The 17,923-nt window shown below is 35.3% G+C and overlaps 1 protein-coding gene across 5 annotated transcripts in view; it reads right to left on the bottom strand.

The window, feature by feature from the left end:
- RANBP17 (RAN binding protein 17) overlaps positions 1 to 17,923 on the bottom strand; it is a 317,076-nt gene that overhangs the window by 250,139 nt on the left and 49,014 nt on the right. For all 5 annotated transcript variants that reach the window (XM_032851794.1, XM_032851791.1, XM_032851792.1 and 2 more), the window contains one exon: positions 1,489 to 1,594. In XM_032851794.1, coding sequence (XP_032707685.1) covers positions 1,489 to 1,594 — 106 coding nt within the window. The remainder of the gene's footprint in view (positions 1 to 1,488; positions 1,595 to 17,923) is intronic.

Below are 17,923 nucleotides of genomic sequence, written 5' to 3'. Positions count from 1 at the left end.
CTAAAAACATGGAGAAGACATTTTCAAAATGAATACTAAATATTAAGATCTTTGACAATACACTGAGTTCTTATAGATAAATGAGGAAAGATAATCATAAAAGAAAAGCAGCTAAATGATACAATCTACGTATGTTTAAAAACCACAAAAAGAAAATATAGTTACGAAGAGTAGGGATGGAAAAGAATGTTTGAAACCACTTGTAACCAAAGCAACAGAAATCAAAACAAGACATTTGTTATCTATAAACTGGCAGGGAAAAGAATTCTATTTTCTAGCATTCAACTGCAGAAAAAATGGTCTCAGAGCCTTTGAGTTCAGAAAATAAACTGGTACAACTCTTCCAGAAGGTCTTTTGGTAATAAGTACTAAAACTCTTTAAAATGCTGCAGACCATTCAACCAACTATATAGCCTTTAGGAATTAACTCTAATGAAATTATTTTGACCTATATAAAGATATGACTAAAAGAATATTCACCTCAAAGCAGTTTATAATATAGAAAAATTGAGAAACAACCCGAAATTCCAAAAACTGTGATATATTTAAATTTTAGTACAGCTTAGAATATTTAATGTCTAGGTAAAATGTTCACAATATTATGCTTGATTTTTTTAAAGAAAGAAGTGTTGGGGGGGCGGTATTTGGTAATATAGTGCTTATTATTTGCCAGGCATTGTTCTAAGCATCTTAAAAATATTAACTCATTTAACCCTTATAATAGCCCAAAATGAATTAGGCATTATTATCTCCAGTTTAGCTTACAAAACAGTAATATAGTAGAATATAATTTTTGTTCAAAAAATGTTGAAGAAGACACATATAATGTACATATACCTTCAAGCATTAATTAAAAAGACACGAAGGTATTAAGCAAAATGACAGAAATAGTTACCTCCAAAATAATATATGACTTTTTTATTTGAAATAGTTAAGTGTTCAATTAAAACATGTATTACCTTGTTATAAAGAAAAATGTTATTAAAAATAAATTAAAATATTAAGAAAACCAACTCACATGTATTATTCACAGGTAGGAATTTTCCTCAGTGTTAAGGCAAGTAATTCATTGCTTCTTACTAAGACTATGGTCATGAGGTGAAAAATCTAGTCAACAATCATCAACAAAGCTTGTATTGGGTAATTGGCTATCCACTGCTTTTTGACCAGATGTATGTCACCTAATTTTGCCACCACCCAATACAAAGCAATTCTGCCTGCTTTATCAGGTCCTAAGAAATAAAAAGCAACCTAAATCTTCATCATACTATTTGAATACAAGTTTAAGATATATTTGACTATAACACTTAAACTAGAGATTTGACTTCTACAAATCAGTTAACCTCTACGCCTTGGTTTTCTCACCAATAAGAAAAAAATAATACTTTCTTCAAAAGGCCACAGAAAATGTTTTAGCTCAAAATACCAGTTCGATAACTACATTTCTTCACTACATAAATTTCTGTAAACTTTATGGCCATTACTTACCGGCAGGATAATTCTCCATCCATAGCATCATGTTCATCTGTACTGGTATATGTTAACCTCCCTCCAACAACTGTCCCAACTAAGTACACCAGCCATGCAAGACGTCCTAATATAGAACAAGAAAAAAAATGTTTAGGAAGTATTAATAGAAACAATGCTTATTTTGCAGAAAATTCTAAAATTGGCAAAAATGACCTATTCTTCCAAACAAGTGGTAAACTGTGAACTCAGTCCCTGAAAGAGAGTGGAGAGTGGATGTTAGGAAGGCAGTTTAAACGTAAAAATGACAGGGACGCCTGGGTGGCTCAGTGGGTTAAAGCCTCTGACTTAGCTCAGGTCGTGATCCCAGATCCTGGGATTGAGTCCCACTTCGGGCTCTCTACTCAGCATGGAGCCTGCTTCCTCCTCTCTCTCTGCCTGCCTCTCTGCCTACTTGTGATCTCTGTCTATGAAATAAGTAAATAAAATCTTAAAAAAAAAAAAATGACAGACTTTAGAGCCAGAAAAAATAATTCAAATCCTAGCTCAAACAATGTATTATGTGATCTTGCCTAAGTGACTTACATCTTTATATCTTAGGGTTTTCATTTGAAAAATGGAGAAAATAAGATCTACTGTGAAGACTTCAGATTAAAATTAAATTTGGTAACAAAACACCAAACATAATGTCTAGATCCAGGCCTAAATTGGTTCAGTAGTAATATGATACAATGAGCAGCATCTTTTCTGAATGGTCAGTGTCATGATCATACCAGTCTGATCACTTTTAATATTATTTCTGCTTAAATCATAATTGATGGTAATAAATTTATTGCCTTTGTATTTTGATGCACAACTTCTTAAAATCCAAGACCGTCACCATTCAAATAACATAGTCTGATGACCAAATCAACTTTACAGACAATATTAGCAAGGGATTAAATAACTTTACAATACTGGTACACATGGAACGTACAGTTTTCAAAAATTTTATTTGGGGGCAGCCAAAAGTGAGTGGCTCAGAAATGGGAGTTATTTACTGAATGATTTCTGTTTAAGCATGTTATTTGACATCTCTAGACTCATTGATCTATGTATCAGATTCTCCAAAATTTTTGAGACCTTTATGAATAATTAACAACACACCAATTATCTTGCTAAAAAGAAATTTTGTGCTATTCTTAGAAACTGATTTTTCAAAGATGAACAGCTTATTTCATAATCCCAAAATCAATTACATTTCTGTATTGAGAAAACTTCTCAAGTGAACTAAAGTATTTTTCACAAGGTATTGATTGGAACAGTCATAAAAGAGGCTGTCCGTGCTTCTTGGAAGACTTAGGAAGGATAAATACGTCCAGAAAAAGATGACATTCTTCCTATATTCCTGTGAATACTAGCAATCATTACAAGTTATCAACTCCTTCTGACTTCGAGAGAGACATCAGCCTACTGAGGTAACAAACTTCCTGTAAGTTAGAAACACAACTTGGCAAGTATCCATATCCCCTCTTCTATCATAAAACAAATGAATAAATCAGAACAGACCAGCTACATTAACAATGTGAAACAGATTCCATAGGAGAACAAAAACACTAATTTGATCAAGTAATAATAGAATTCATAAAACAAACTCAAGCTTCAAGAGTCATATAATTAAAAAAAAAGTAACAGAACAAAAAGCCCATGTAGGAAACTGAAGGTGTTAAGAAATTCACCTACATATCTCAAAATTGTTTTGTGATTAATATAAAAGTCTATTAAGAACATACACTATCCCCTGATGAGCCTTCTTCCTCTGTATGTCCTCTCAAGGGATTTCTCTTCCACACCTCTTGTATCTCAGGCTTCCAACATGGAAGTAGGTCTGTTTGATGTTCCTCATCTCCACTTCTAAAACACACTCCCTCTCCATCATAAAAGCACTCAGCTTTACAGCTTATGTCATCAAATTATACTACCAAATACCCTTTCCTGTTGCAATAATCTACTCTCCCTCTGGTTATTTTCCCTTATTTTCAGAAGATGTTAGTTCTAGGCTTGCCATCACCTTTTCCAATAGTATTTCTATCATAATCAGCAGTAATTTCAATATGTACAAAGATGAATCTGCCAGGGCACTTGGGTGGCTCAGTTGGTGAAGCGACTGCCTTCAGCTCAGGTCATGATCCCAGAGTCCTGGGATCGAGTCCCACATCGGGCTCCCTGCTCCTTGGAGAGTCTGCTTCTCCCTCTGACTTTCTCCCCTCTCATGTTCTCTCTCACTGTCTCTCTCTCAAATAAATAAATAAAATCTTTAAAAAAAAAAAAAAAAGATGAATCTGCCAACTTCAACATCCTTTGTTCTACTGGGACTCTCCAACACACAAACCAATCACTTTCTTTTTTAACAATTTTACTGAAATATAATTCATTTGCCATACAATTCACCCACTTAAAGTATACGACTCAATTTTTTTAAATAAATTTGCAGGGCTGTACAACCACCACGAAGGCCTAATTTAAGAACATGTCAATCTATCCCCATAGATTCCACCCCATACCCCTTAACCCCACCCCCCAGCCCTAAGCAACTATTAATCTACCTTATGTCTCTTCAGATTTTTCCCATTCTGGCCATTTCATCTGAATAAAATCATTTAATATGTATCTTTGTAACTGTCTTCTTTCACTTAGCATAATGTGTTTAAGGATCATCCCTGTTGTGGTTTATACTGGTACTTCCATTTCTTATAGCAAAAAACAGAACAAAACAAAAAAACAACATTCCATTGAACTGATGGTTGCCAGAGGTGAAGGGGTTGGGGGAATGGGCAAAATGGGTAAAGGGGAGAGGGAAATACAAGCTTCCAGTTATGGTATGAATATAGTATGAATGGGAATAAAAGGGACAGTACAGGGATTATACTCAATGACCTATAATAGCATTGTACGGTGACAGATGGTAACTACACTTATGAGGATGCCATAAGGTATAGAGAAGTGAATGACTATGCTGTATACCTGAAACTAATGGAACACTATGTGTCAACTATACTAAAAAATATTCCATTGTTGGACATACCACATTTTATTTATCTATTCATCAGCAATGGGCATTTGGATTGTTTCTATATTTTGGCTTTAAAAATAATGCTGCTACTGGGGCGCCTGGGTGGCTCAGTGGGTTAAAGCCTCTGCCTTCGGCTCAGGTCATGATCCCAGGGTTCTGGGATCGAGCCCCGCATCAGGCTCTCTGCTTGGCGGGGAGCCTGCTTCCCTTCCTCTCTCTCTCTGCGTGCCTCTCTGCCTACTTATGATCTCTGTCTATCAAATAAATTTAAAAAAGAAAATAATGCTGCTACTTACAGAAACAGCCTACAGTGTCTACTTACTGATGAATAGGTAAGAAGACATGGTATTCAGATAGATAAGATAGTTATCTATCTGAATATGTGTGTGTGTGTGTGTGTGTGTGTGTGTGTGTGTGTGATGGAATATTACTCAGCCATAAAAAAGAATGAAATCTTGCCATTTGCAATGACATGGATGGAGCTAGAAGAGTATTATGCTAAATGAAATAAGTCAGACAAATACCATGATTTCGCTCATATGTGGAATTTAAGAAACAAATGAGCAAAGTGGGGAGGAAAGGAGAGGCAAACCAAGAAACAGACTCTTAGATATAGAGAACAAACTGATGGTTACCAGAGGGGTGGTGGGTGGGGGGAGGAGTTAAATAGGCGATGGGGATTAAGGAGCGCACTTGTGATGAGCACCAGGTGCTGTATAGCGAACTGTTCAACCAATATATTGTACACCTGAAACTAATATACTGCATGTTAATTAACCAAAATTTAAATATAAACTTTAAAAACAATACTATTATGAATACCTGCGCTGTTTTTATGTGGATATGTTTTAATTTCTTTTGGATATATCTAGAATTGGAATCACTGGGTCATATGATACCTAGATTTTTAAAACATTTTAAGGAATGGCCAAACTTTCCAAAGCAGCTGTACCACTTCTCATTCCCACCAGCAATAAATGAAGGTCTAAATCCTTGTCAGCATTTTTATTATCTTTTTGATTACATCCACCCTAGTGAGTATAAAGTGGTATCTTACAATTATGACATGTCCTTCCCTGATGACTAATGGTGTTGACCATCCTCACATATGCTTACTGGCCACTTACATATCTTCTTTGGAGAAAGGTCTATTCAAATCCTTTGCTCATTTTAAGATTTTATTTATTTATTATATGAGAGAGAGTGCATAAGCAAGGACACAGGCTGAGCGGGAGGGAGAAGGAAAGGGAAAAAGAATCTCAAGCAGACCCTGCACTGAGTGTGCAGCCCAACGTGGGAACCAATCCAACAACCCTGAGATTGGGACCTGAGCTAAAACGAAAAGTTGGATACTTAGCTGACTGAGCCAGCCAGGCACCCTTCCTCTGCTCATTTTTTTTTCTTTAAGATTTTATTTATTTATTTGAGATAGAGAGAGTGAGAGAGAGCATGAGAGGGGAGAAGATCAGAGGGAGAAGCAGACTCCCCATGGAGCTGGGAGCCCGATGCGGGACTTGATCTGGGGACTCCAGGATCATGACCTGAGCCAAAGGCAGTTGCTTAACCAACTGAGCCACCCAGGTGCCCTTCTCTGCTCATTTTTAATTGAACTGTGGTTTTTTTTTACTAGTGAGCTATGAGAGTTCTTTATGCATTGTAGATCCAAGTCCCTTATCAAATATATAATTTGCACATATTTCCTCCAATTTTCTGGTTGTACTTCCACTTTCTTGACAGTATCCTTTGAAGTAGTCTAAGATTTTTAACTGATATAGTCCAAATTTTGAATTTTTCTTTCGTCATTTTAGCTTCTGGTCCATATCTAAGAAACCATTGGCCAACCCAAAGTCATGAAGATTTACTCCTACGTTTTCTTCTGAGTTTTAACTCTTCATAGTTTCTTCATAGTTTTAACTCTTACATTTAGGTCTATGTTTCATCTTGACTTAATTTTATGTATGGTGGGAGACAGTGGTTCAACTTTATTCTTTGCATGTGGTATCAAATTGTCTCAGCACCATTTGTCAAAAACACTATCCTTTCGCCATTGAATTATCTTGCCACACTTGTGAAAAAGCAACTGATTATAAATTAGAGGATATCCTGGACTCTCAATTCTATTTTATTGATCTAATGTCTACCTTCATACCAATTCCAGTTTTGATTACTGTTGCTTTTTAATAAATTCTGAAATCAGAAAGTGTGAATCTTTAAACTTCATTCTTTTTCACACTTATTCTGCATATTCTGAGTCTTGTGGATGTCCTCATTAAGTTCAGGATCAGCATGCCAATTCCTGCAAAGAAGCCAGCTGGGATTTTGAGAGAGATTACGTAAAATCTGTAGGTCAATTTGGGGAGTATTCCCATCTTACCAATATTAAGTCTTCTGATCCATGATCATTGGTGACTTTCCACATGTACACCTCTAATTTCTTCCAACAAGGGTGTACAGTGATCAGTATATAAGTCTTATGCTTCTTTTTTAAAACTTATACCTAAGTACTTTATTCTTTTTGATGCTATTTTAAGTGAACTGATCTTCATTTTTGATTAATTGGGATATATATAAACATACTGTTGATTTTTATTAATCCTGTATCCAGCAACTTTGTTAATCTCTTATTAGTACTAACACTTTTTTGGGACCTGCCATTTCTTCACTCTCTTAGAAGCTTAATGTCTTCTCTATCCTGCTTAGCTAGCTTCAGTTCTTTGCTCAATCCTCAATCATTATAATCTCTGCCTTACACACCCCTTCAATTCCTCTTACTCTTACATACTCATCTTACACAACCCTAATTGTTCAAATCTAATTCCCCACCTAGTCTTTGCCTATACCCCCACAATTTAATACAATTTGAGAAAGACAACCAGCTGACCAGTCTCACTTTGGATTCACCTTTTCAGTAAGGCCTTTTATAGCTATCCTATCAATTTTCAGTACCTAGAGTAGGAAGCATGCATGCCTTCCAGATAACCATCAATTCCTTCCCTCTACATATGCACAAGCCATCAAAAAGTGGAGTCTATTCTTCCAAACCTTTCTAAGTGTGAGCTGGATTTTAACTGCTCTGACCAACAGAATATGGTGGAAGTGACATCATTCCAGTACTGGGCTTAGCCTTTAAGAGAACTGGCAGTTTCTTTCAGTCTCTTAGGGAAATGTTCACTCTGGGGAAGCCAATCACCATTTAAGAAGACCAAATACCCTGAGACTATCATACTATTAGGAGATCCAAGCTAGCAATGCAGAGAAATGCCCACTGAGAGCCCACTCATTGAACATTCCAGCCCAGATACCAGGCTTGAGTAAATAATCACTCAGGTGACTTCAGTGCCAGGTGTCATCTGATTACAATGCAGGAAAGATCCCAAATGAGAATCATCCAGCTGAGACTTATGAATCCCAGAGAACACTAAGAGATAATAAAAAAAATGATTGTTATTTGATAAGCTACTAAGTTTTGGTAAGAGATTATGAGAACATAATCTGCCAACATTTCATATCCCCCTTCCCGGCTTGTTTATTTTAGTACTATCACTTTCTAATATAATATATATTTTACTTATTTATCTTGCTTTGTTACCTGTCTATTCCAATAGACTATCAACTGCATAAAAACTGTTATTTTTTCTGTTTGGTTGTCTAATGCATCTCCAGAGCCTAAAGCAGTGCCTGGCACATAGTAAGTTATCCAAAGACATGGGTTACCGGACTAAGAAATCATTACATAGAAAAGATAGCATGAGGGGCGCCAGGGTGGCTCAATCGTTAAGCATCTGCCTTCAGCTTGGGTCGTGATCCCAGCATCCTGGGATGGAGCACTGCATCAGGCTCCCTGCTCAGAAGAAAGCCTGCTTCTCTCTCTCCCACTCCCTCTGCTTGTGTTCCCTCTCTCACACTCTCCCTCTCTGTCAAATAAATAAATAAATAAATAAATAAATAAATAAAATATTTAAACAAACAAAAAACAGATTGCATGAAATGGACTCAAAAAAGGTTAACATTTTATGACTTTATGCATTAAAATGTAGAGTCATTACTAAAAATCAATGTTAATGGTAATTATATATTTATTGCTTAAATAAAACCAATTTCTTCTCAAAGCATACTCAACACACGATATGATGAAATCTATCCTCATTATTTGTAGATTCTCCTACTGAAAATTCGTCTACTTGGTAAAATTTATTTGTAACTCCAGAAATACTTGTGACCACTTATGTGTAGATGCACAACTGCAAAATAACCTGCGTAGCCCAGTGTACACTTGCCAAGCATAGGTAGAACAAAGCAACATTCTCCTTTCTTGTTTCATCTTTCATACTATAAACAAGTAAGTATTCTTCCATGGCCTTTTTGATGCTCCAATTTTTTTGTACTTTTGTGCTTTCTGTTGGTGATTTTACTATTTAAAATATTCCCCAAGATCAGTAAAGTGCTGCATAGTGTTCCTATATGTAAAAAACATACATGTTCCTATATGCTGCATAGTGTTCCTATATGTAAAAAACATGTATGTTCCTATATGTTATGTACCTCATAGAGAAAATACATGTGTTAGATAAGCTTCATCTCGGCATGAATATTAGGGACGTGGACTATGAGTTCAATGCTAATGAAGCAATAATATACAGTAAACAAGGTGTCTTGCAACAGAAACACATATAAAACAAGGCTATACATTCACCAGTCAATGAAAATGTTGTGAGCGGGGTCTGCGGGAACCTAACATGTATTCACCCTAGAAACAATAGCTTAATATTTGCTAATTCAGTGTTCACTGCAACTTTATAGAATGCAAACACTGAATAAGATTTGGCTATATCTCTCAGAATCTCACAGAGGTCATTATTAATAGATTATGCCACAACTGTGCGTGGGACATACACATTTTGAGTAATGGATGTGAAACTGAAACACAAGTATAGTTTTTGGTGAAGGCAGTGTAATAATCTACCTAGCCAATGGCAGTCATTACTTAAAAAATGTCATATTGCAAACTTTTTGAAGATGAAAAAATATGATTTAAATGTAAATAATAACCTTTTAAAATAATAACCTTTTTTATATGTTTTATCAATTTAGATATTTAGGTACTGGTTATTAAAGCGAGCTTGACTATTACTAAAAATAACAGCAAACTGGGGTGCCTGGATGGCTCAGTGGGTTAAGCCTCTGCCTTTGGCTCAGGTCATGATCCCAGGGTCCTGGGATCGAGCCCCGCATAGGGCTCCTTGCTCAGCAGGGAGCCTGTTTCCCCCTCTCTCTCTGCCTGCCTCTCTGGCTACTACTGATCTCTCTGTCAAATAAATAAATAAAATCTTTAAAATAAATAAATTAAAAAAAATAACAGCAAACTTTTTTATGATGTTTTCTATGCACTTAGCTACTATTCTAACCATTGTATCTATTACCTATATTTACATTCATTTAATGTCACAAATGTTCCTATTAAAAATTGCAGGGCTATGATTCCAATACAGGCAATGGAGTTCCAAGAGCCCATTCTCATACCCTTAGGAGATACATACTACTACCTCTCAAGATGGATGAAAGGGAATACTCAAGCAGCACAACTGTCCATTAGCTAGACAAATTGTGGTGATCCAACAACATCTTATGATCCAAGAATCTCCCAAGTGTTTATTTAACACATTTTAATTCCCAATCTGGAATTTTCCTCTGTCTCCCAAGTTTTGACCACAGATGAGATTACATCTACCTTTGGGATCATGTCTAGGGTCTTTTACACTTGCTCTGATTCCCAAACCAACCACAAATAAACCCAAGTATATGTGACACATGAAATGAGTATGTTTTGAACAGCTGAATTTAAAATAAGAAAACTTATTTTGGGGGTTTATCATTAATGTAAACACAGAAACATTTGTCTACCAGTTCTTGATAAAAACAAGCCTACTTAAAAATAGTCTAAGAATTCACCATGCATGTAGCTTTCATATTTCTCTGTTGACATATCAGTATTATAAAAAATGGAAGCAGTACAATTTAGCTACCAAGAGCATAGGGTTGGTCCAAATTCTGCCTCAACTATTAACAATGCTAGTTATTTAATTTCTCGTTTTTATTCTTATTTATAAATACGGGGGTGATAATTACACCTGGCTCACAGGCTTGTGACAAGCACTACATTGTATTCTGCATATAAAGTACTCAATGCTTCCTACAAGTGCTCACTAAATGTTAACTATTATCACTAATACTATTATTATAAAATAGCCATCCTCTTTTTCATTCTTCTCTATCAAACAAACCTACAAAAACCAAAACATACCAATGTTGCTTTTATATGTTCATTATAAGTTTCACTTTATATTTTAAAGATTTTATTTGTTTATTTAACAGAGAGAGAGAGAGAGAGATCACAAGTAGGCAGAGAGACACGCAGAGAGAGAGGGGGAAGCAGACTCCCCGCAAAGCAGAGAGCCCGATGCGGGGCTTGATCCCAGGACCCTGAGACCATGACCTGAGCCGAAAGCAGAGGCTTAACCCACTGAGCCACCCAGGCGCCCCATAAGTTTTACTTTAAAAGCTGCTCATGAAAATCAAGTCACAATATTAAAAAATTTTTAAGTTCTTTCGTCTCTACCAGAGGCTTGTAGCAATTACAGCTAGTTACCATTAATTATATATATTTCTTCAGTGCTTTTGTAAAACAAAGCAAAAAACTATAAAGTGAAAAAAAAATTTCCAGGTAAAATACACTTAGAAAAGCATGGGCCTTTCTATATGTCATGTTCTGCCATAGTGCTTTAACTAAATATGTGTATGTATGAGGTACAGTGAGAAGGGAGAGACCCCATGCCCAAAGGACTGAACCTAGTAAGAGATAAAGGAGAAAAATGATTTTTTCAGTGCAGTTGATGAGTATTACTGTCCAATAATAGAAAGATAAAAGATACTAAATACAAGACATGAACTTCTCAAATTTAAATTTTTTATTGTTTAATTCCTTTTGTTCTGTAACTCAAAAATAAGGTTTATATATCAAAAAACACTATGCAGAAAAACATGGGACCAATTTTTTTCTGAAATTATGGTATATTCTGAATGGAAGTTTGTTTATTCGGAAGAAAAACAGAATATTTACTCTCCTTGTTTTGGAAAGCACTGACTTCTATCACACAAGAAACAACAAGCAGGCATTTCCTAACCTTTGGAAACTTAACTGCTAACTGAATAAATTAGGATTAGTGTTAGAAATAAAAATTGGAATGTAAAGGCATTATTATTAAACCATCAAACATAATTTTTGTATTTAACGGAATGAAAAATAATATGAGAAAATAATATTTCTCATAAACACCCTCTCCCTAAACCTCACCAATTTTAGACTGGCAACATTCGAAATAATAAATGTTACTATGGTTACAGAATTTTGTCCACAAAGTTTAAAGAACAATGTAAATCCATACATCAAAATTACATTTAGAAATTTAAATATACATCAGTTTCATATCTATAAATTTGTTTTGAATCTCATCTTTATAATGATACTATATTTCCATTATAATTTTCCATTTTTCTACTTATTCTGAAATGTTCAGGGCGCTTGTTTAAGCAGCTGTTCAAGCACAGAACATTTTTTCCTTTAACAAAATAATTATTGCTGTAATAATCTGTAATTATGGTTTATAACTGCAATAATCCCAAAGAAATCAGTCATTACCATAGATCACAAGTAATCGTTAACTACTGTTAATGACCTATTTCTTAGGGATTATTGTTTTCGTAAACCATGACCATATCACCACAAATATGGAAGAGCAAGACAATATAATACAAATGAGATCATAATATAATAATAAACTTATTTTGTAACATTAAAAGCCATTAAGCATCTAAATTAAAGCACACATAACGAGAGCATATAATTTTCTTTGTTCAACACTAACTGAAGTGTTTAGTCTGCACAAAAGAAATTGAATACTGCTACATATGGTGGTATAAACTAGAGCCACATTAGGCACTTCTTGTAATCTAAAACAATCATTTTTAAGTAGAACACAGATATTTCTAAAAGGCAGATTCGTTCCCAATGACAAAAAAAAAGAAAAACAAAATGTTAAAAATTTTCTATGTACTGGGCATTAGAGACTGAAATGTTATTAAAACCACATAGTGGGTACCTGGGTGGCTCAGCTGGTTAAGCAACTGCCTTTGGTCATGATCCTGGAGTCCTGGGATGGAGTCCCACATTGGGCTCCCAGCGCAACGGGAATCTGCTTCTCCCTCTGACCCTCTCCCATCTTGTGCTCTCTCTCACTCTCCCTCAAATAAATAAATAAAATCTTTAAAAAAACCTACACAGTATATCCAACTATAAAAACTCCTTGAATTTATATTTAACCAAGAATCACGTCTGACTTAATTTTAATTTAGTATCAGTAAATTATTACATTGAAGTTAATTCCATTTTTGTATCTCATAACAGCTATACTCTTTTGTAGGAAAACAGATATTATTTTATAACTGAATCTTTTTACTTTTTACATTGCAATGTAATATTTGATATATATGAAGCTATGTGTAATGGATATGAAGTGTAATGAAACAAACACCTATTTAATCCCCAGTCCAACTCAAGAACCAAGGCTACCCCTCCTCTAACATAGCCCCTTACCTGCCACCCTAGAGGTAACTATGATGCTGTATTTGGTGCTTACTATTCTCTTGAATTTTTTTTTTATTTTATCACTTATGCATATACTCCTAAACAATGTATTTTTAGTCTCACTTGTTTTGGGGCTTTATTAAGTGTTTCATACCACATACAGTTTCCTGAAAATTACATTACTCCACTAGCGATCATATCTCTGACATTCATTGTAAGTATACCTCTACTTCATTTATTTTTATTGTTATAGAATACTGTATTGTATAACCACAGTATCATCTGTTTATACATTTTCATGTTTATGGGCATTTGAGCTGTTTCCACTTGTGCCTTTAGGAACAACTTGACTATGAACATTCAGTCTCACACCACTTGTGGAGAAGAGATGTCCTAGAGGACATCCCTAAGACTGGAAGTGCCAGGCCAGCAGGGATTCAAATGTTCCACTTTGCAAAATAACACCAAATTGACTTCTATTCCATTTCTAATTGATTTACTTTATATTCCTACCACAAGAGTGTAAGAATTCCCTTTGATCTACATTCTCCTGTAAGATTTCTTATTTTTCCCACCTACTAGGAGTACAAATGGTATCTCATGTGCCTTTTAAGTATGGTTCCAAAAAATACTCAAGTGTACGGGTTCATTTATTATTATTTTTGTAATTTAGTTTTAGTTTAATTGTAAATTGGTAAGACTGTGGACTCTCTGATGCTATGTGACTGAAATTTGTTGAGACTTGCTTTATACACAAATACTAGCTCAACGTTTAAAAAAGGACATGCAATTCACAGACAACATTATATTAGTTTCAAGTGTAAAATATAAAATATAATGATTTGATATTTGTATATATTAGGAAATGATCACATTAAGTCCAGTTAACATTTGTTACCTCACATAGTCACAACTTTTTTTATGGTAAGGACATTTCAAGATTTATTCCCTCAGCAACCTTCAAATATACAATACAGAACTCTTACTATAGTCACCATGCTGTACATTACATCCCCATGACTTACTTATTTTGTAAGTGGAAGCTTATACCTTTTGACCATGTTTATCCACTTTGCCCACCCCCCCACCCTCCTCTGGCAACCACCAATCTGTCCTCTGTATCTATGAATTCAGCTTTTTGTTATGTTTTACTTTCAGATTCTACATATAAATGAGATCATATGGTATTAGTCTTTCTCTGTCTTACTTGTTTCACTTAGCATAATGTCCTACGGATTCTTCTTTGCTGTCAGACATGGCATGATTTCACTGTTTGTTATGGCTGAATAATATTCCATTTCACACACACACACACACACACACACACACACACACACTTCCTTTCTCCATTCATCCATCAGTGTACATTTAGACTGCTCCCATGTCTTGGCTCTTGGTTATTGTAAAGAAAGCTGCAATGAACGTAGGGGTGTAGATACCTTTTCAAATTAGTGTTTTTTATGTTCTCTGAACAAATACAGAGAGGTGGAATTGCTGGATATTATGGTAGCTCTATCTTTAATTTTATGAGGAACTTCCATGCTGTTTTCCATAGTGGCTATTCTAATTCACATTCCCACCAACAGTGAATGAGACTTCCCTTTTCTCTACATCTTTACCATACTTGCTTCCTCTTGTCTTTCAGATAAAAGTCATTCTTGAGAGGTGTGAGGTGCTTTAATTGTGGTTTTAATTTCCATTTCCCTGATGACTAGTGATGTGGAACACCTTTGGTTGTACCTGATGTCACTGAGTTGTATGAGTTCCTTAAATATTTTGGATATTAACCTTTCATCAGATATATATGTTTGCAAATATTTTCTCCCACTGGGTAGGTTACCTTTTCATTTTGTTACTGAAACTTTTAATGAAGAACCTCAGCAAAGATCTATTAGTACAAAAATTCTGGTTTTGTTTGTCTGAAAATGTCTTTTGTTCATCCTTGTTCTTGAAAGATACTTTTGCTTACATATAATTATAGGATTGCTGTTATTTTGGCTCAATTTTTTAAAAAAATAATATTCTACCACCCTCTGGCTTACATTTCTACTGTTGAGAAGTGAGCTTATCAGTCTATTTTATACTCCTCAAGCTGTTTTGGAGATAATCTGTCTTTGGGACTATACACTATGACTAACTCTTTTTTGATTGGTATATGTTGGGCTTACTGTATCAATAGATTCATGTCTTCCATTAATTCTAAAAAATTCTCAAATAGATTATCTTCAGTTATTGCCTCTGTTCCATCTCCTCTATTCTGCTTTTCTGGGATTGATCTGATACCCTGACATTTCATCCCATTCTTTAACTTCTTTTTAAATAGTCTCACTTCCTTGTTTCTCCACATTCTTGAAAATTTCTTCAAACCTAACTACCAATTTGCTAATTCTTTCCTTAGCTATGTCTGATTTACTGTTTAACACACCCATTAAATTTTAGATCACAAAATTTTTTCTTCAATATTAAAAGTTTTACCTGAGTCTTCTTCATTCTGCCTTGGTCATCTGTCATACTCCTGTTGGCTCATTTTTTATTCTATTTTTTATTTCTTTAAACATTTCATACATAATTATTTTATATTCCCATCCATTTCCAGTATCTTAAGTCCTTGGGAAGGTCTAAATCAAATAGGTAATTTATTGTTTCTGTTACTGCTCACTGAGGCTATCTTGTTCATTATTTGTGTACTTGTTATTTTTAAAATTATGAACACTCATTTGATTGCTGTGAATCTGCAGTTTTCTCAAGGCCCTAAATTATGGTTACTATTCATCAGAGAAGGTTTTAATTTACTTTTTTGTGCTGGAAGCCAAAGGGCTGTAACATTCTGGGGCCACTTTATCCCCTTTCAAGGGTCCAACTTAATATATGAATCTTAATCACCAATTTAATCCCTGATACTGATAATTTGCCTTTGGATATATGAATCTTAAGTTCAGTACACACACGAAGCCTAAGGCCTTGTTACTAATTTAATCACTGATATTGATAATTTGCCTTTGAAAGCAATACTGCCTTTTGACCTTGTTTGCTGTTGACTAGTCCCACTCCAGTTAAAGTTCACTTTTTTGAGGGAGAAATAGGTTGGGGAGGGACGCGGTGGACAAAAGGGGTGGAGAGTAGCAGAGGGGAGGAAAAGGAACCTCAAAAATTTCATGTACTTATTTCAAGCCCAGAAATACATTAAAAAGTTTATCCAGAAGCTGGCTGTTTTGCATCTGAAAAGCCTTTCAGAGCAGCAAGCTGACAACAAAGAAGTGAAAGAACTACTAATTCTTTACTATTAAAAAGAAGGAAACATTATTTGGGGTATAAACCAAAAAGAAAAATGTGATTTTACAGGCAGCCGGCCATAACACAATCTGAGTCAATGTAGAAAGCACATCTGAAAAGATACTATATGGGATGCCACTGAGTCATTAGACCAAAAAAAGCCCCCAAAACAAAAGAAAAACCCTTTTAAAAACACTACAACACAGGCTTACAGGGCAAGCACATAGCTACAAAAAGCTAGCAGAAAAGACAAGGAGGGATGAAAAACAGCGTGTACTCTACTCATCAGTCTGTGCTCTCTGCTACGGTGCATCTGCACCCAACATGCACAAAGACACCAAATATACTATTGAGCTGATAAGAAAGTAAAATAAATCCTCAAAGGCCTAAAATCTAGAAACAAGCATGAGAACAGCTAGAGAACTTGAGTTTCTTCTTGATGAACAAAGGACAAAACCCAGGGCATGCCCAGTGTGAGGAGCCCAACAAAAGCTGAGACACAGTTATACCCTTAGTGAAAAAAATGAACTGGGGTGGGAGGGGGGAGGGGGAATCTGCCCTTGGCAGAGAAAGACAACAGAAACTTGTCTTACTTGACTTTAATATTAGATGGAGTGGAGGAGAAAACCCTCAAGTCAGACCATATATGGTCTGTGGCCTTAATAGAGACCGCCAGTGTGATATGAAGAACCTTATTCTAAAGAAGTAGTTCACATGGTGTTGAGTTGGTAGTCCTCCTCTACCTCATTTAGTTAATGGACTAACCATTCCAATTAAAGGACAGGATAGTCAGAGTAGGTTTTTAAAAAAGAAAGAACTATATACTGTCTAAGAGGGATGTACTTTAAATATCAAGACACAGACAAACTGGAAGTTAACACATGGAGAAGGATTACTGTGTAAATAGCATAAGAAGGCACTGACTTGGGACGCCTGGGTGGCTTAGTTGCTTGGACGACTGCCTTCGGCTCGGGTCATGATCCCGGAGTCCCGGGATCGAGTCCCGCATCGGGCTCCCAGCTCCATGGGGAGTCTGCTTCTCCCTCTGACCTTCTCCTTGCTCATGCTCTCTCTCACTGTCTCTATCTCAAATAAATAAATAAAATCTTTAAAAAAAAAAAAAAGAAGGCACTGTCTTTAGTTAGTATCAGATAAGACTGATTTCAAGATGAAACATTTTAATTAATAGGAAAGACAAAACAATTATAGATATCTATATGAAGCAAAAATTGACAATTAAAAGTAGCTAAGACAATTCCACAATTCTATTTGGAGATTATAACAGCTCTCTCTATAAATAATAGTAATAGACCAAAACAAAACACAAATCAGCAAAGACAAAGAATACCTGGACACTATTAATCATCTTGACTTAATTTCTATTTATAAACTGTTACTCCCAAATGGTAAAATACATATTCTTTTCAAGTGTATGTCATATGTTTACCAAGACATAACATATGTTAGGTCATAAAACAAGTCTCAATAAA

Source organism: Lontra canadensis, unplaced genomic scaffold, assembly GCF_010015895.1.
Source record: "Lontra canadensis isolate GAN:19392208 unplaced genomic scaffold, GSC_riverotter_1.0 scaffold5, whole genome shotgun sequence".
NCBI classification, from domain to species: Eukaryota; Metazoa; Chordata; class Mammalia; order Carnivora; family Mustelidae; genus Lontra; species Lontra canadensis.
Note: the sequence above shows the minus strand (reverse complement) of the source record. Positions and strands in the feature narration are given on the sequence as shown.